Here is a 19,400-nt window from a genome sequence, read left to right as displayed (position 1 = left end):
CTGATCTCTTGGGTTGTTGTCATTCTGGCATCTTTAAAGAGTATTACGTGTACTTCAAAAAAAAAAAGTTATACAACAGCATTGCCCTTTGTGAGCTGTAGTGAAGCATTTTTAAGCAGAAATGTGAATGCTTTCATTAAACTGTTCAATCACTGATCTCTTAGGAATAGCAAATGTTTATTTTAAAAGGTCACAGGGAAAAAATTCAACAGCCTCTGGGAGGCTAGAAGCACATTAAGTGTGGGAGTTCATAGAGCTGCTGAACTGCAAGGTAGCAGTTGGATTGAGAACAAGACACAGCAACATGCTGTGGTCTTGTTTTGACTGTAAATAATTTGGAGTTCGGTGAGTATTCTGGTGTGCAAAATCTGTTTCTTAGCGACGGAGCAGGGAGAAGCGAGTCGGTAATAAGTACATGGAGCATTCTGAGTCAGAATTACACTTTCTGCTTGGGCATACAATGGGGTGTCATAGCCTGAGCTTGGAGTGGGTAGTCAGGACTTTCAGAATTTTCCTCCTACATCTGGTACGGGATTCTTTGTGGCCCTGTGCTAATGAGCCGAGTTAATCCTCTTGGGCATAAGAAGGCAGCACCAGGAGAACCTAATTATAGCACTAGCCCAGGTCTGGTTTTGATCCAGCTGCCTAGGGCAGAGAAGCAGCTACAGAGGGTGAGCTCTAGCATAGGAAAGAGGTGGAGCAAGAAACTCAACTAAGACATCTCTTTTACACATCTACCAGCTTATGTAGTCACGTCAAAGCCTGGCATTTACAGCCTACCCACCTGCTTGGGAGGGAAGTTCATTTTATCCTAACTTTTTGAGGGTACTATAGAGACAGAAAGACATTTCTTGGAGTGAGATTTGTTTCTGAATCTTTCTGCCTTGCTTTTGCTGTCTGTACAGTGGAAGCTGATTATCTGTCTACCTAACAAAAATAATGTGTGGATAAGAATTTTGTCATGTATTGGAAGTGAGAGACTATTATGCACTTGAAGATACAGGAGTGTTTGATATATAACTTCTTTGACAAACCAGAAAGAATGGAAGTAAAAGGGTATACGAATTAGATTTTCATTTGTTGTAAGATACTATCACACAGTTATTTTCAGCATTGTACCAAATTCCATCCAGGTAAGGACTTGGCTTGTAACTGTTTTTTGTTTTTTTAACCCTTGCTTCCAAACCCTCACCCGACTACCTTTATATTACTCTTCGCTTACATGTTTTATATGCAGTTCCATATCGAGACATGGGAACAAGCTAGACATTTGGTTCTTATCTCAAGCTTATTTTTATCATGGTTTTAGTTTGTTGATTTCAATTGCATTATAGTAATTTGAGGACCACATTAAGTCCATCTTGTCCGTAATCAGTGATTCAGTTTCATTTTGCACACCTGTTTTGACTCACAGAACAGCTGAGTCAAATACAAAATCATGAATTTGCATAACTTCTGTAATAAAAAAAGAGAAGAGGATGCATAAAACAGGATGCTGGAATCTTCCAGCCAAGTTTGGTTTTTTCTCTGCCAATTTGTAAACACAAACACTGAGTCTGAACACCTGACTATATTGTTTCACAATATTTTGGTGCAGGACTTCCTTTCATTTCAGCATTATGCCTGCATTTGTCACTGCATCAAGCATGATAGAGACTTCTTTCTTTTATATTTCTCCATTTTTATAGTCCTTCCTTGACACAGAATCTTATCTTGAATTCCAGTTGCTTCTTTTTCAAAATGGAATATGCATACCTGCAGTGAAACACAGTCCCTTGATGTCCTGATCATGTCCTGCGTGGAGACAGTCATGGCAGTGATGTTTTTCCTCTGTTGCATGTATCTCAGTTATTCTGCAAAACACTTATTACTTTGGTAATAAATTTAATACAGTCCGCCAAGAATTACCCTTCCTCGTTCAGCTCCACTCAGCAAATTATCTGAAGTCACTATATATAAACCTCACGTGTATATATATATGTATATGTTTATACTTCTGAATATATATAGTGTAGGTGTACATACTATACTTATAATCCTTTTATATATATATGTGTGTGTATATATATAGTATGTAAGGAGTATATATGCCTCATAAGTAGTATTAACAAGAATTGGAAGATTTAGAAACTTCTTTTTGCAGAGCTCCGGAACACTAGAGTAGAAGAGAATATTACAAATGCGGACAACCTTGGTTTTCATACTGAACACATTGCAGAATGAGGAAAACCTGGTAGCTTGACCTCCACGTAGAAATCCAGGAGAGAGGTTTTTTTCTTATTTTGCAAAAGTTTTTCTCTAGTGCTTTTTACCCCCAAGGCTTTGTTTTCATCCAGATTTTCCAGTTGATTCCAACTCTAACTCTCTTGGAAATCTTTCCTTTTGGAAGCCCTGGAATTTAGGTTATTGACTGTTGTCTGTTGGCGATTGCCTGCTGGGAAAGGAAGTGGTATTGTCGATTACTGTAATAAGAAGGCCAATTTTTCCTTTATTCTTACACTGATACATCAAATCTGATTTGTTATACAGAAAGAGTTCCATACAAAGATTATGGTGTGTTATTTACGAAACCTCAGAACATTGTAGTCTATTATAGATGCAGAGTGCATTTTTCTTTTAGCCATACAAAAAGAATCTGACAGTGGTATTCAATTTCAGGTATAGAAGTACAGAGAACATGCTGTGTGGCAGAGTGAGTGCATGAACAGAGTTTGTGACTGGAAACTAGTACCTCTGTCTGCTTTGTCCATTTTATTCCCCATTTTGTTTTTAAGTAACCTAAGCAATTTATATCCTGTATTTCAATTTCTTGATCTGCATAACTGCAAGAGTAATTTACATGGTCCACAAGGGTGTATGGACTAGGCTTTGTAAAGTGCTCAAACCTCCCTCTGGCAAAACCCGATGTATCTTGAGAATATCATTTATTGGCTCCAGCGGCTCTGCCTCAAACACTGAACTTCTTTACAAAGGTATTAGTGTCAGGTGGTTAATCCCTTTTGTTGTAGGTGTTTTTACTTCCCTAGCTCTGTTGCACTAAAAGCTGGCCCTCAAGCATCTCTCTAGATGAATTTGACAACACTGGAGAAATTACTTCACTCTGTTTAAAACCTTCGTTTTGTATGATTACTGTTATGTTCGGGACTCTAAGGTGGGTTTTGGTTTCATTTTTTTTTTAATGTAACTCTTTGTTTTACAGATGAGGGCAGGAACGCAGTTGACCGTGCAGGTGGTGCACATATTGTAGTAGACCATATAAGGTCACTGTGCAGTAAAACAGATCCAGCCAGTGAGAAGCTCTTGACTGTCTTTTGTGGCATGCTGATGAACTATAGCAATGAGAATGGTAAACAACACCGAAAATTTGCTTTATGTCTACCAGGAGTACAACCCCATCAAAAAAAGAAAAAAGATAAAAGTTAAAGGCAACTTTAGGTTTACATTGTGGATACTAACACTAAGTTATTCTGAAAAGATCAAGTACCTCAATTCACATAGACAATTTTCTGTTTCAGTAAATTTATGTTCCCAAAAATACTAGATATCGTCCTGATGCAATTCCATGTAGTATATCGTATAAAGTTTTAAAATCAACATCTGGAATTTACTTCTTTGTCTAAAAACAATACATGGAGATGTATCATACACCTTAGGAAAAAAATAGATTTACAGAAGTAAACTAGAAGGCTACACTAAGTCCTCTCTTTTTTATTTAGTATCAAACAGCACCATAAGACTAATTTGTTGCGGGTATGCAGGGTTGTCCTGTTGATGATTTGAGGGTATATATGCCAGTTTTCCTTAATCCTTTTTCTCCTTGTGAAATGTATATAAAACCACATTACTTTCTTCTAAGATAAATGGGGAATAATTTATGTGTATGTTCAACACTCTTCTGTGTCTACAAATCATAAGTTTATATTCTTTATCCCATTAAATGGAGATGTTTAGGGGCTGAGACAAAAACACAAGACAGTATCTTAAGTAAGAAATCCTTGACCACAGAGGGTAAGAAAATAATATTCTACACTAGTCGTACAAATGTACTGGTATTTTAGTACCTAGTTTGCTTCTGCACGCATGCTTGGTAATATGCCAAAGCATATTTTACAGCCTTCACACGTTTCCAAGTTTTTCAAAATTTGAATCTCTAGGAAAATTGGGATAAATGAGGAAAGCTAAATAGAGGCTGTTCTCCTGACTTGTAATGGCACAGATTGCAAATGTAGTTAGTTAATCACATTGTTTCTTCAATCATGCCCATTTTCTGAATTGTAGTGTTTTATCTTAGGAAAAAATAGCTTCTTTATTAGCAGCTCACCATTTCCTTAAAGTTATTGCTTGCTGTAACTCACTTTCCAAACCTCTGTCCCCCGAGCTCTTCTACTTTTCAAGATGGTCCAGAGGTTTAATTTTTTTTTTCTTACCTTTGCTGTATAAATTTTTAATCTGCTTTATCGTATCTTCTAGCATAGCTTCCTTGTGTGTTTTCTGTGCCACCTCTCTGGAGATCTCGCTTCTACTGTTCCCTGTTACTTACCCACCTGCAAGTATCACTGTTGTATGCATCTCATCCCTTTCTCTTGTTCTTACATTCTTTTTTTTCTCCTCTTTTCCTAGTATTATCTAAGAATACTTGCTTACAGTACTTCTTCCTTCCTCTACAAATAGCAACTTTCTAGTTCCTTTATTTCATATATTTTTCAGGAGCTGTTTTGCTTGATGTCTGCATGAGTGTCACATTTTATTACATTTCATAGTGTTAACTCCGTATTTCCTTTATTTGTTAAAATATTTGGAGCAAATAGATATTCTTACCTCTAAGCTACCAGAATCCTCTGGATTAAGACTAATGAGCATCCAGTATACTTAGGAGCTCAAGACAGACCAGTCCAAAAATGCTGTGTAGAGATACTGTATCAGTTTTGCTTCAGTGACCAACTCCCAGCAGATCTTCCCTAGGAAAACTAATCATGAGATAAATCTCCCAAACTAGCAGCTTCTGAACAGTTTAACTGTTATGAACATTGAATAAATGACTCATTCCATCTAGTAAGATAGCTTATTCTGATGCAGTCAATAAAGCAGTTGTGTAGTTCAGTGACAGCTAGGAGGATTCACTAGCTGCTCTCTACTCTGCTAAATGACATCTTTCATCTCACACGAACTAACTAACTGATGCAATATTCACAGGAGCCTCTGAAGCAATGTCAGAAGTGAGCAATGCAAGAGTATTCCCAGCTCCTGGGTCTGGGTGCACATCACCATCCTGTCCTACCACCACATCAGGGAGGACTGCTGGGGGCTTTCCAAACCCTCACCTTACCCCACAATACTTGGTGGTCTCCATGAACAAGGATCTTTTGGTAGGGGCCTAGCTCCTGTTTGGCTCAGCACCCATGGGTATGCTGTGTAAGACTTGTGTCCTGTAGTTCCACTGTGAATTTGCGCACTGACTGGGGCAACCACTGAATTAAACCCCAAATAATCTGCCAAATCGATATTTTAAAAAAAAACAAAATAAACCCAAAAAACCCTAAAAAATTAAGTTGGAGGATTAAATTTTTAGAAGAAAACTTGGCGACCATACCTGCAGCACGTGCATGGAGATGGGTAGTCCGTCTGTCTTGCCAGTTTTGTCTTAAGAGCCGCAAGTACAATTGGACCATAGTTGTGAACTGCTCTAAAAATGTCACCTGCGGGCCACTGTAACTTTTCAGGACAACAGTCAATGTCAGGTATAAGCCCAAGACAACCACTTACTTCCACGCATTGCAGCGTCAGGTCAATAATATTCTGAGTAAATGCAGTTCTTTGCTGGCTTGTCACACATGAAGACTCAGATTGTCCTGACAGTTAATTGCACTTACAGATTAGCGGATACTATTTTCAGGATTTACTTGCAAAGGCTTGATCCCATGTTACTTACGAAGAAGATAAACACTGCATGGGGTTTGCTGAAGGATGAGGAGTATGGAATTGCAGCTTGGAGTCCCAGATTGCTTTGTCAGTAGTTACGGAAATAAATTGGACAAAAATAAAAGAAAAAATATTGGCAATGTAAGAAGGAAGTGTTTCAGTCTTTGAAATAGCACTTCTGCCTTCTTTTTTCTGGTTTCTGTAATCTTTTCCTGCTTAGCATGTTATGTTACAAAATTACAGGTGGGGACTTTGAAGATTTCTTTACCACTTTTAATGACTCGCAGTCTTTTAAGTTGCACTAGCTATCCAGATGAGGACAATTACAGCACGTTTGGTTCTTAGTTACATCTAGCTGTCTGCGAAAACCCTAATATTTTCTAATCTTTAGTATGTTATGAGCAAAGATTATACAATTTTTTTTATTTTATTCTAAACAGTTCATCATTCCCAGTCAACTAATTGTCCTCTTTTTCCAATAGCTACTACTTTATTTTTAATAGCTATCAACTACCTCAATTTTTTAACATGAGAGACGCATTTGAGCACTTCAGGTTTTTGAATTAGCATAGGGATTTATGACATGAGTTTTACAAAAATGGCAACTAAAGAGCAGCTAGGAGTAGTATTTTCTTTTCCTAAACAGAGCAAATTAATGGAGCATTCTTGTATCTCATCCCAATTCTGGACACTCAGCTTGCAATTGTAACTCCATTCATAACACTGTTGTCTAAGCTTTAAAACTAAGATTCCCCTCACAAGGTTCTTGTGCTATCTGCTTGCGTTCAGGAATTTTTCTTGCCTGCTGTCTCTCAATTCTGCCTTTGCCTCCTTGGTATCTTATAATGTCATTAGTCACTACTATGTTAAGAGAACAAACTCAGCTTTGGCATCTCTTGCGGTTCTTTGAAGCTTATAAAAAAAAAAGCGTTGATTTTTAATTGCGTTGCTAGAAATCAGAGGGGTTTTCTGATGAGACACATCCCTTTGCCTTCAGCCCAGATTATCTTGACCCTCTGTAAAATCATATCTTACTATCCAAATTCAATCAGACACAAATAGCTCATCCCTGCTTTCCATTGTCAGTTCTTAAAATGCAAAGTTGCATTCCTATGGCTAGGAATGAAACAAACATATCACACACATTTGTGAATGTTTTTGCTCATAGCTTAATCTCAAAAGAAGGAAGCCTTGACAAAAACCTATAATAATTCTTTCTTTGTCAAGCTATGCAAACTTTATTTGGGGTGCAGAGCACCCATGCTTAAAGCTGCTGTTTTGGCACCTTTCAGTGGGTTCAGTATGTTATTGTGCTTCTGCCATTCTGTTATTACATACAGTTTCTGTGTAGCTATGGATCTGCTTAAGAGCAAGAGGCAAAGCAGGCTTGGATAAAGAGTGAAAAACTAATAACTAATCCAATAAAACTAACCATCATATGCAGACACTCACGTAAAAGAGTTAGTGACGTGAGTATATTCTGCAGGTCTCATAATCCTGTGAGTCAAGACTATTTACAAGTTAATGGGATCAGTCTATAAGGTAGCTAATTGCCTCTTGAGATTTATAAAACAAACCATGAAAGCATTTCTAAAGAAATGCAGAAAGGATGAAATAACTAGGCCAAGTGGCTTATTAGGTAGTCAAACTGGAGATTAGAAGTTAACTGGATATAGTATGCATATGTGAAAGTATACATATATTTATATATGTGGGCGTATATACGTAGATAAAAATAATTATGTTTATAGATTGCTTCCTCATCTCATTTCATATTAAACTTCAGTCTGTCGAGGCTGTCTTTCCTTCAGTGCCTTTGTAAAATGTAATGTTCTGATGTTAAATCATACAACTGCCAAGCCTTTCTTATTCTCACAAAACTCTTACTGACTGGAATGAATCTTGGGGACCAGTTTGCACTGTTTACCATCTGTAGAAGCTGTGTAAATACAGAAGAAATGAAAGGGAGATTTATGGCACCATTATTACGGTCTAACAGCAATATTTCAGTAATGCTTCCTTCTAAGACTTACCTTTGCTAATTTTCATGCTTGCCGTGGTTTTTGTCTCATTTACATCACAGCTGAAGATGTCTAGCATGCTTTCAAGACCTAAATATACAAATGCAAAGTAACCTAAAGCATATAAAAGCAGATTTAAAAGTATGCTTCTTAAGATAGTGAGGTAACCAATACAATCACTTATATGTTATATGATGATTTAACACAGATGTGGGGGTTGCAAGCAGGATTCTCTAGGGTACGAAATTATACCACCAATTTGCACAAAACAAATTTTCCTTTAGCATTATAATCACAGTAACTGATGAAACCCGAAATGACTAGTGGTTTTCTGAAATCCCATCCAAAGTCATGAACTAGCCTAAATCAGCATTTTAAACTCAAATGCCCCCAATAAAGTTCTCAATTTGGGATATTCTCCCCAGATCTTACTTTTTGGAGTTTCCATGTGTGTCACCGAAGGACACGGAGCCATTGAAATTCAAGTTTTAGGTAGGTAATTCTTTGTGCTGGCGCATGTATTGATTGCCTTTTATCTACCTGTATATGCATCTGTACAGCATCACTGTCAGTGCTTTTCACCCCAAAAGAACACAGAGACATCTTACTAGTGCAACATGTGATAGCAGTGTAAAATTTGAGGGAGTTTATTTTGTGGCTTTAAGTCATAAATTCAGAAGAGGCGTTCAGTTTTTCATGCTTCCAGCTCGCGATGCATGAAGCGCAGCTTAGGAAGCTGATAGAAATGCCATTTCATCCTGAGACAAGATGTTGCCTGGCTTCGTGGCTCACTTTAGTCCTGTGTCAGGCAACCGCTTGTAGGAGGGATGCATGTGTCCCCTGAATTTGCCTCCTGCTCTAGCAGGGCCTTAAGACTTCCTGCAAGGAAAGGCTGACACATGCAGTTATTCCAAGTTACCCAGTCTGCAGTTTTTCACAGGGGAGCCTGAGGACTGCTGTCAAGTCCCTTCAGCTAAGACTGAACCACTTAGATGGTTTTCATTTCTCTGAACTAAAGTGCTGTAGGTCTCCACATCAGTGAGAAGCCTAGTACTTTTAAACAACTTCTTAATAGACTTTGCTCTTGTATTTACTAGAGAAAGAGCATCCTATTGGTGGTAATGACAGATGTAAATGACAAGTTTGGAATATGTATGGCAAGCCCAGGCTTAACTATAAACATAGCAAATAGCTGCTGGCAGCCTTTTCAAAGGATTTGCCTCCTGTGCAGCTCTGTGACTCACAGGGTCGTCCTGTCTTTGGCAGAGGAGAAAATTTATCCTTTTGTGTACTGCGGTTAAGGCATCAATATTTACCTTGTTGGCAATTCTTGTAATCCCATTCCTACCACTGTAGACCATTCCTGTGCTCAGGTGCCATCCTTCTACTCTAGGGAAATGAGACTGGTATGGAGTCAGGTATAATACCTGACTTTTGACCCAGTACAAGCGTTCTTTGGTATATTTTCTTTTTCCTTTTTTCCTGCTTGGGAATTCTAGAGGCCCTTTAATCAGTACACTCCACGCTCTCTTGAACAACAATATATCTTTCTGTTTGGCTCCTAAGATTCCTGTTTTCTTTCAAAGATGGATATAGTTTCCCTTTTTCCACTCCTTTTCTCCTCTGCACTTTTTATATATTTTGTATTAAGGGACAGCAGGAAAAAAACCCTGCTCAAAATAGAGAGTTTATGTTTCTAATGTCAGAACACTTTGCCAAATGAAGCCCATAGAGATTAATTGTCTCTGTCCATTACAGTTGGATAAAGTGATTTTAGAGTGACTAAAGGCACAGTCTAGTAACAAAGCAATTTCTTCCCACATAATTTTCTATGGCATTTGTGGTTTGTGTCTTTGTTCTCCTACTCTCCATGACTACCATTTTTCCTTCAGAATTTTTAAGTGTCTGCAGGGAACAATCACAAACCAAGGACAAAAACAGATTATTTACCAGTAACTTGAGTTCTCCTACGCAATCATTTTCTCCATAGAACCATTCCAGCTCCCCCCTCCCCAGTCTTCCTATTCAGAGATAGATTTTTACAGTCGGTTTGGAATGAAGTAGGAGGGTGTAGTAGTGACTCACACATCTGCCAGAGGTAAAATGGCATTCAATGCATGCGCTAGTGCAATTTGTACTTACCTGAAATTTGACATCTTCAACAGCTCTTTGATGTCTGACATAGCGTTCTCCTAAATTTCTCTAAAGACCATGAATCTGTGGAAGAGGTAATGTCCCCCTGCCCCCACAAAAAAAAGGAAATTCAGTTACTGGTAAGTAATGCAGTTTTATTAAAGATGTCAAGCCGTAAGGATTCCTGCTCATCCCCAATAACCTTTAATAACTAACCCATTTACTTACTTAGTGTAACAACTTGATAATTTTTATACAAGTATTTTACACTAAATATAAATGAACTAAACATTCCAGAATGTTTTAATAATTTTATTATATGAAAAATTCAAGCACACTTGGCAGAATCTTGAAGGCAAAAAGATTTCCAAGCACATGAGAAGATACTAAATTTGCTAGACTTAAGTTGTAATATGTTTTTATCTCCCTGTAAAAATTTGCAATTTTTATGGCTCTGATTCCATAGATACAAAAGCGCCAGCTGATGTCAGTTGCTCAGCATTTCTTTAAAAAAAAAAAAAAAAAGAAAATTCCCCTGTAGGTCTTGACCCAAAGCTAAATGAAGTAACAACAATTCTCTTGAATTCACTGGGCTTTGGATCCTTGTCTTTTGAGTCTGTAACATTTAAACATAGTTAAAGTGCTTAGAAACAAAGGAGAAAAGATGCTTAGGAAAATTACTAAACAACATCTGGTGTGTTCTTGTCTGCTTCATTCTATTCAACTGTGAAACAATGTTGTTCTTCTTTGCTATGTTATAGGTAAAATGTGTAAGAGAAAGTATCGTTATAAATTATCCTTTAAAGCAATCATGTTTCTGCCTAACCATCAAAGCATCTTTCTATTTGCAGACATCTAGGAGCAATAACTTCCTTACTTGTAAATACTATAAACTTTCATCCTATGCAAGAAATTGTCAGAATGGCTTCTAAGGACTTTTCTCAAACCTTCCATTTTTTTGTCTTTATTAAACTTTCTTTTTTCTCAAGCTCCTCATAAACTACATTGTGGCTTCCTGTGTTTATAAAACTTTTCATGTTTATTTCAGTACCAGTTTATATTCATTCTAATTTTAATTTTCCAGTTTTGATCTTTAAGGGAAAACAGTATATAGGAACATGCTCTCACATAAATAATTATTTTACTGATGTAGTTCTATTTGATTTCAGTCAGCTAGTCTCAGCGAGGTCAGAATCAAACCCAACATGTATTAGGACCCTGATAACCACAAAATTATTAGTAGCTGTGTAATCTACTATACCTTATAACCATATCAGGAGGGAATATTTCTGGGAATACGTGTCATTGCCAGGGGCGGGGGGTATTATGAGTCCATATCTCAAGTCTGGACCAGATCCTAGCATAGAAGAGTAGAGGAGACAGACATTTTAATGCTGCTTAGCCTAGAAGTTGCTTTGTGTGAAAAATGCTTTTTTGGTTTAAAGAATAGTACTACGAACAGAAATGCTAACTCACTGTTGTACTTTCTTTTTATGTAGATACCCTGCAGTCACAGCTTATCAACATGGGTGTCATTCCTACGTTAGTGAAATTGTTGGGTATTCATTGCCAAAATGCAGCTCTGACAGAGATGTGCCTTGTTGCATTTGGCAATTTAGCAGAACTTGGTAAGTCCACAATATTAATCTCAAATTTACATCCAGTTTTCATAAAGTTAAAACCTAAGACTAACAAAAGCCTTGCACTGGTGCTTGTTCCATTCCTTTTGGTACATTCAAAATTTAAAGCAAGCAATTTCTGTTTATTGTCTCTAAAATCTATAGTTGTCTCTTTTTTTTTCCATTTCAGTAACTGAAATTTATTTAGGTACTTAGTACAACCTTATGGTTTATGTTAACGTTCTTCAATGCAACTAAGCCCATTTTAAATCATCTAAACAGTATTTCCTGAGCGCCGCTACTTACTGTGATTTATTTATTAATAATATAAATAACCTATCCTGGTGTAGCTCCACAAAGTTATATTGGGCAATTTGGCTCATGGAAATCACTGAATGAAACCGAGACAGGAACAGTTCATAAATCTGCCTATACAATATTCTTTGTGTAGAGTTTTAACATGTTCTAGTCTAAATACTTGCACGTATAAATCATGACTACTACTAAGCAGTAGATGTTATTTTTAGCAAGTTTAGTTACAACTTAATTTACATTGAAGTTTGAGGTCCTGCTTTGATCCAATGCCTTTGCAAGTGGACTAGTTTTCACTGGAATCCCACAAAGTGTAAACCAACAGGCTGTTAGGGCCTGTGTTCTATTATCACTTGTGGTTTACATTGCTGTCCTTCTTTTGCTAACCTATTCCGTGAAGTTTTAGTCTTACAAGTTTTTTTGCACTGGGGTACAATCATACAGCAGTTATAATATCATCCTGTATTTCTAAGAAGATTCAGCAGTTCAAAGTATGAAAAGTATATCTGTGAGTTTGTGCTATTTGGTGGCCTGAAGTTAATCACAGGTGTCCTAAATTCAAAGATTTCAAGGCCAGAGAGGATATCATGTTATCTAGTGTAGTCTGATCACACGCATAATACCGTTGCTTGTGTCAGACAAGTCTACTTAATAAAAACAACAACAGAAGAGCCATCAAAACAGCACTAAAGAAACTAATAGATCAGAGGTCTTCAAGATGGGCGCTATGTATTGGGCCTGCACAGCAGAAAGTATAATACAAGTTGTATACTGGAAATTCTAGTGCTAAAATGCAACTAAAACCATAAGGATATTAAATATAATAAATGGTATCTTCAGTGAGAACTACATTTCCTTTCCCTCTTTGGAAAGATCCAGCTTTGTCCAGTTGAGTAATAAGAACCATGGGAAAGAAGCTTAACAGGACCTGCTTCCCTTCCTGTTCCCATACGCTGAGAAGATGCTCGTTCTTTAAGATTGGCACAAAATTAATTTAGCTTGTAATACTTTAATCTCCCTTAAGCAATAGTGTAGTCAATCTCATTGTAACTGTAATATTTTATTTTTGCCTCATAACTTCAGGGAATTTTATTGTCAGGTTGTCATTTTTCATCACTTGAAGAGACAACTGCATTCCACAGATCCCTTGAGAATCATGATATGAAACTCATTCTGTGTCAAAGCAGGGCAAAAGCCCAATAAAGAGTGTGATGGTTCTGCTTTTAAAAATACTGGAGAGGTCAAAAATCCACTTAGAATATGCTATGCCGTCACGCATATTGAGAGAAAACACAAAAGGGTCTAGGTCTGCAGTTCATGCTTTTTCCCTGTCCTTGAGGTCAATTCTACATTAAGATAATCCCTAACCACCCATTACAGCAGTAGCAAAGGTGCTGGAAGGTTTTCTAACTACAGATGGCCCTCAGGAGGTGGCAACTGGAGAATGTGGAACACCAGCCCTACCACCTGCGTCCCCTGTAATACTGCCAGTGAGGCGGAATAAGATACGAGCAATGGACTAAGAGATGCTTTTGTTGAATCTACATTTGAAGAACCATTATCTGCTGGCTAACCTCCTGCTAGCACGCTAGCCCATCTGTAAAGCTGCTTTATGCTGTCTGTGCAGTATGAAACGGCCCTGCAACAGCCATGCAAAGGAAATGTCACCATCGTGAAACCCTGTAAACATTAAAGCATTCAGCACGACTCTTCATCTCTCCCATAGAAAATACAGTATATCATCTGTTAGATTCCTGTTAAGCTGAGGGGAATCAAAGACTTAATATATATTTTTGTAATGTTACTGTTTCTATAGTTACCTTTACATTCTGTTGGGTAGAAACAGCCCCAACAGCCTTGATCACATATTTATATATTTTTAACAGCCTTAATCAAAAATAATTCAGGTAAGTACATTTATCTTAAGGTGTTAGACATTTTTCTTTTCATTTAGTGACAAGCACGAGTCTATTGTTCTTGTCTGTGAACAGCACTATTAGTCATCTTACTGAATAAACCTGGTAATAAAAAGAAAAAAATAGTCCTACCTTTTGATGTGGTTTGTTTACTTGATACTGAATTTTTCCTTTTTTTTTCACAGAGTCAAGTAAAGAGCAGTTTGCGTACACAAACATTGCCGAAGAGCTTGTGAAGCTGTTCAAGAAGCAAATAGAGCATGATAAAAAAGAGATGATTTTTGAAGTTTTGGCTCCCCTGGCAGAAAATGGTGAGGATTTGATTTTTTTTTTCTTACACTATTTTTTACTCATTCCCTTATATACATATATATATATGTGTACTTTGGTGTATCAGTGTCTTTTTCAGGGACTACGTGCAGAGTAACTGGCTGCCTCGTGCAGAAGCTGCCATGGTTGATCCTTGTGATGACAGTTTCACATCAAGTGAATGGGTCTTAATTGTCTGAGCATATGACAGGAGCCAACAAACTGTTGATGCTAATTCCACCTCTGATTCACTCTGTTTTTTTTTAGAGGGCTTTCCAACATTTATTTGCAAAATGCTGGCTCAAGCGTTCATAGTCTGTTACATCACCAGGACATCAGTCATTATGTCATTTCCTGGGATCACAGAACCACTAGCAGTTCCATTTCCTACGGACATATTTTTGCAAGAGGCACGTTAATTGCAGAGCTAAGAGCTGGACGCTCTCCCCCTACTGTTCATTGAGAGATCACATAAATTTAATGTGGCTTTTTGGTGGCGTATGTTATGGTAGCCCCAGGAGACTCGAGTTTCATTCACTGCTCAAGTCAGAGCGGGAAGTGATGTGTGCCCGATCACCCCTCGGGGATGTTCCTCCCAAATGAGTTCCGAGTGGTTTGTATAGTCTACCATCAGCCCTTAAGGGAAATGAAGAAACATGTGGAGCTGGACTGAAGTGGGAAGCAGTTCTGAATATGGAAGATATCACAGTATTTGATGGTTCTGTATCCTTGTTTTAATCACCTCAGCGTTAAAGCTTGACTGAATGGAATAAATTATTAGATAGAATTATAAACTCTAAAGATTTAGGTTTGATCCTACTCTGTTGTACACACACACTCTGTGTCTGTTTTACATAGTATAAATTAAGATAAATTTTAACTTCTATTTAAGAAGTTTTGTCTTTTAAAGTGGTATGTAAAAACAGGGTTCCTTTTTTCAGTTCTAAAAATGCACATTTTGCCAAAACATATTCATTTTTTACATAATAACCAACACGTTGCTTTAAGATAGTTCCATCCTCAGAGACTGATACAGAATTGGGTCCAGCCTGTTGCGAGTTTTGACATATTTTGTTCAAATGCTTAATTTTTCTTAGACTATGTTTTATAGTTGCAATAAAATTTGGTAAGTTTACTGCTGCTGAACATTACTCAGGTGCTTGGACGTTATGAGGTCATCAGCTGAACTCTTCCACTGGATTCAAGGCATGCTTAAATGAGTACACTGTGCTGGTGCTGTTTAGGTGCTTTTGCTTGTAGATAATTAGCAATAGGTCAACAGGTAAAAACATCTAAATGAAGTATTTTCAGAGTCTGGATTTTGGCAGTTGGGGTTTTTTGAGGGGTTTTTGTTTTGTTTTGTTGTTAAGGACACTGGTGTAGCAATTTATATTTCAAATCACAGCAAACCTGCAACCTGGTCTTCTGTAACTAAGGGAACTCTATTTTTTTAAAGTGCCTCAGTGCAATAGTACCTATTTAAAAAAATCTTAACTGGATATTTTGCATTCCCTAACGAAGTTCATGAGAAGGTCAGCCGCTCTTAGAGGAACAATGACTTTCACTCAGGCAAAAGGCCTAGTGACAGCAGGAAACAGTCAGTCACATCCTTCACCAGAGGTAGAACACTTCTCCTCACCCAACTGTCACTTGTGAGCTATAGGAAAAAAGTATTTCCAAAGCTTTGGCCTTCAAAAATACTTTAACTTGGGTTAAACTCCTTATTGTTAAAACACCATTTCATGCAGAAAGCTGAGAGAAATCCATTTGTTCGCACATTTCTGCAGAGATTTGTGACCGTGCTTTCTAAAATCAGCATGCAAAAACTACCAAAATCACTTTCACATAACAAAAAGATGTAACACAGCATCAGACGACCTGCCATTCCCACTTAACAGAAAGGGAGCTTCAGCACGTAAAAGACATTCCCAGCTCCAAGTTCACAGGGAAAAATCTGTTAAAGATTGTGTTGTAGATACTACAGAAAAAATGTTGCTCCCAAGTCCTGTTTCACCACCTGAAAAACATGTTTATCAGCTTCTCTGTTGAGCCCTCTGCCAATAACAACTAAGAAATGAGTTTGCCTTATCAGTTTCCAGTTTTTCTTCACTCACAACAAATTTCTCTCCCAACACTGGATTGGCCGTACTGTATTCTTCCTGCAGCCCTTTCAGCGAATGGCAGAAATCCTGACTCGGCTACAAGAAATGGGTGATTATTTGCTCTGAGGTTTCATCAAAAAGTTCTGTATTTTATACTTGCATGTCTCAGTGAAGTTAGTAGCTCTGCTGTACGTGAAATAGAAGAAACCCTAAGTTTGTTCAGCAAGGCAGTGAAAAGTCTTTGGAGAGCCCAAACACGGCACAGTCCTTACAAGTCTGCTGCGGGATGCCAGAAGTTTGCTGTAGAGAAATATCCTCATTTTTGAGAAGGGAAGAGCAGCTCCATGCAGCTTCCGTGTATAGTTGTGCTCTAAAGGCAGTCCAGAGCCAGGGCAGCACCTGGTAGATGAATAGTAACAGAAACTGGCCCTGAGAATTTAAATTTTTTTTTTAAAATGGCAGTTTTATCTACGCAAGCTGTCAGTGAAACCATTGACATCACTACTTCTTTTCAAGGTCTGTCCTGCATGTATATACAATAGATGTATTTAAAAACATGACTCTGACTCCTGTTATCCATACTATTCTTCAGATGTCATTAAACTGCAGTTGGTTGAAGCAGGCTTGGTGGAGTGCTTACTTGAGATCGTCCAGAAGACTGTGGACAGTGACAAAGAGGATGATATTGCAGAGCTTAAAACAGCTTCTGATCTTATGGTTTTATTATTGCTTGGAGGTAAGTACAGTGTGTCACTACTTTCTGCAAAGCAACAGCAGATACCTGTAATGCCATTCAGGTGCTGAATTTCACTATTTTTTCATTTTCTAAATAACCTAGAGGACCTGCTACCTGCCAGTTACCATTTAATGGGTCAGATTTTGTCTCTAATCCCATTGCAGGACTGGATTAATTGTAGTGAAGCCAGCAGAGCTTCACAGATACCAAGAGAAGAATTTTCCCTAACACTTCTTTGCCTTGCTGACTGTCTGTGCTTTTTACCCCAGATGAATCCATGCAAAAGTTATTTGAAGGAGGAAAAGGCAGTGTGTTCCAAAGAGTACTTTCATGGATTCCTTCCAATAGCCATCAGCTACAGCTTGCAGGAGCATTGGCTATTGCAAATTTTGCCAGAAATGGTAAGAATATGCCATAATAGCTTATGTTAATTTATCTGTGCCCTTCTATGATGCTCTGTCTCTACAGCTACAAACAAAAACTGCATGTTGCGGTAAAGCTGGTATTGAGCTGTACAGCAACATCAGTAGTTTTATACTTTACAATCCTGAAAAGCATTAAGCCTACTTTAAAAATACTGTTTCACATCTGAGGAGAGGTCTCAGGGTTTTCTGCCTTCTTCAGGGTTTCTTATATCACTCTTCTAAATTTGTCATGAGCACTGCAACTCCCACTGATGATGGTGGTCAAATTGTCAACAATAAAATCTAGAAAGGAGCAAGGAAATAGCCCTTCTATTCTTAAAAAGCTCTTGTAAAAATCTTAGTAATAATCTTCCATTCACAAGTGACTTGTCTCATCTCTCACAGACGGAAACTGCATCCATATGGTGGATAATGGCATAGTTCAAAAGCTGATGGATTTGCTAGACAGACATGTGGAGGATGGAAATGTAACAGTGCAGCACGCTGCACTGAGTGCTCTCAGAAACCTGGCTATTCCTGGTAAGCCTCACGTTGTACTGCTAATTACCCAAAGGTGGAATTCTGTTCTCCTACTGCCACCCCCAGGGGATGAGGGTGAGAGAACCAACTGACAGCCCAGAGGCAGGCCAGACTGCTGCTTTTCATTCAGGCCCATCATCGCTCTCGTGTCTTTTGCACAGCGGTTGTGACCAGCAGTTTTAAATACATCACAGGCCTATTGACCATCCTTTGACACTTTGATCCCACAGTATCACCCCCACCCAGGAAAGGACAGCTTTGTAATAGGTAGGGAGCGGAGGAGGCCTCGGATACGATTTCTCCATCCTTTTTTTCCAGAGCACTGGGGGGGGTTAATTATTATTTATTTATTTCATTTGTTATCTGTCTCACAACTGAGGGTCCCCACCAGAGAGCAGTTCCCACTTTGTCGAAACACTGCATCTTACTGTAACTTCCTCAAGCTTTGACAATTCACAAATTAGAGCTGGAGGTAGACCGTTAGAATAGCCGGCCTACTGCAATTAGTTACTGTTTGTAGGCAATGAACTGAATGCTAATTTTGTCATTTTTAATAACTTAATTTGCTTGAGTTTTGATTAACCAAGCATAAAAGGCAGAGGACATGCACATAAAAACAAAGCAAGTCTGTAATACTTGTGTATGCTTTCTCATACCAAGCCAAAAATGTCTTTCATCTATTTAACCTTATTTTACTATTTTCAGTTTTGACAAACAATAACTTTCTAAAAAAATGATCATGCATACATAACCTAAAGCCACACTGCTTTAGTGGTGTGCCTGCCATTTGTTTACCTTTCTCAGGTGAGTAATTCTATTACCTTCCATCAGTCAGCAAGGTCCCCTGTAGCTCAGGAATGTCTGCCAGAGATCTATGTAAGATTTAATGTATATTGTTACAGAAAAATGAGCAAGTAATAACTGGTCTCAGTAATGAACTACTTGTTAAACATTACTTTGAATATGAAATAAGTACTTTTTTCCAAGTACAACATGGGACCAAGTTTGCACCTTACATATATTTCAGAGCGCTCTATGGAAGTGGAGAACTTAGACTAGTGAGGGGATGAAAGAGTTTGGGGCGGCAATACAAGGACTACGGGCTCCAGACACGTCAGGGCACAGTGGTTTACTTTGTATAAACTATTGGAACCGGGTAGGAGGTTATTCTGCTAATTAGATGATTTAGTTCCTTTGCTTACATGAGATAGAAAAGTGTTGTTAGGAACCAGAGAAGTTGCCTCATATTTTGGGGTGCAAGTATTAGCCTGGGCTTCCGCTTCACACATTTTATGGAAGGCGCCTTTCCTAGACCAAGGGGGAAAAGTCTAGCCTTCAGTTTATGTTCAGGCTGAACACTTGAAATTAGATGTGCATGCTAGGAAAGAG

At 38.1% G+C, this 19,400-nt stretch overlaps 1 protein-coding gene and 1 long non-coding RNA gene across 4 annotated transcripts in view; one reads left to right on the top strand and one right to left on the bottom strand.

Moving 5' to 3' along the window:
- RAP1GDS1 (Rap1 GTPase-GDP dissociation stimulator 1) overlaps positions 1–19,400 on the top strand; it is a 70,887-nt gene that overhangs the window by 35,313 nt on the left and 16,174 nt on the right. The window contains exons 3-8 of one of the 3 annotated variants that reach the window (XM_035890327.1): positions 3,200–3,346; positions 11,573–11,701; positions 14,106–14,231; positions 16,924–17,067; positions 17,337–17,468; positions 17,877–18,011. In XM_035890327.1, the coding sequence (XP_035746220.1) occupies positions 3,200–3,346; positions 11,573–11,701; positions 14,106–14,231; positions 16,924–17,067; positions 17,337–17,468; positions 17,877–18,011 (813 nt within the window). Of the gene's footprint in view, positions 1–3,199; positions 3,347–8,359; positions 8,433–11,572; positions 11,702–14,105; positions 14,232–16,923; positions 17,068–17,336; positions 17,469–17,876; positions 18,012–19,400 lie in introns of those variants that run through there. The other 2 variants (XM_035890329.1, XM_035890330.1) reach the window with 2 other exon arrangements.
- Positions 14,496–19,400, bottom strand: part of LOC118451874 — a 7,001-nt gene continuing 2,096 nt past the window's right edge. The window contains exons 2-3 of the long non-coding RNA XR_004841455.1: positions 18,807–19,400; positions 14,496–16,730 (exon numbers count right to left, since the gene is read on the bottom strand). The exon at positions 18,807–19,400 is cut by the window's right edge and continues 305 nt beyond it. This is a non-coding gene — a long non-coding RNA (uncharacterized LOC118451874). The remainder of the gene's footprint in view (positions 16,731–18,806) is intronic.

Source organism: Egretta garzetta, unplaced genomic scaffold (genome assembly GCF_000687185.1).
Source record: "Egretta garzetta isolate BGI_Z169 unplaced genomic scaffold, ASM68718v1 scaffold72, whole genome shotgun sequence".
In the NCBI taxonomy this organism is placed as follows: domain Eukaryota; kingdom Metazoa; phylum Chordata; class Aves; order Pelecaniformes; family Ardeidae; genus Egretta; species Egretta garzetta.
This window is presented reverse-complemented; position numbering and strand designations above follow the sequence as displayed.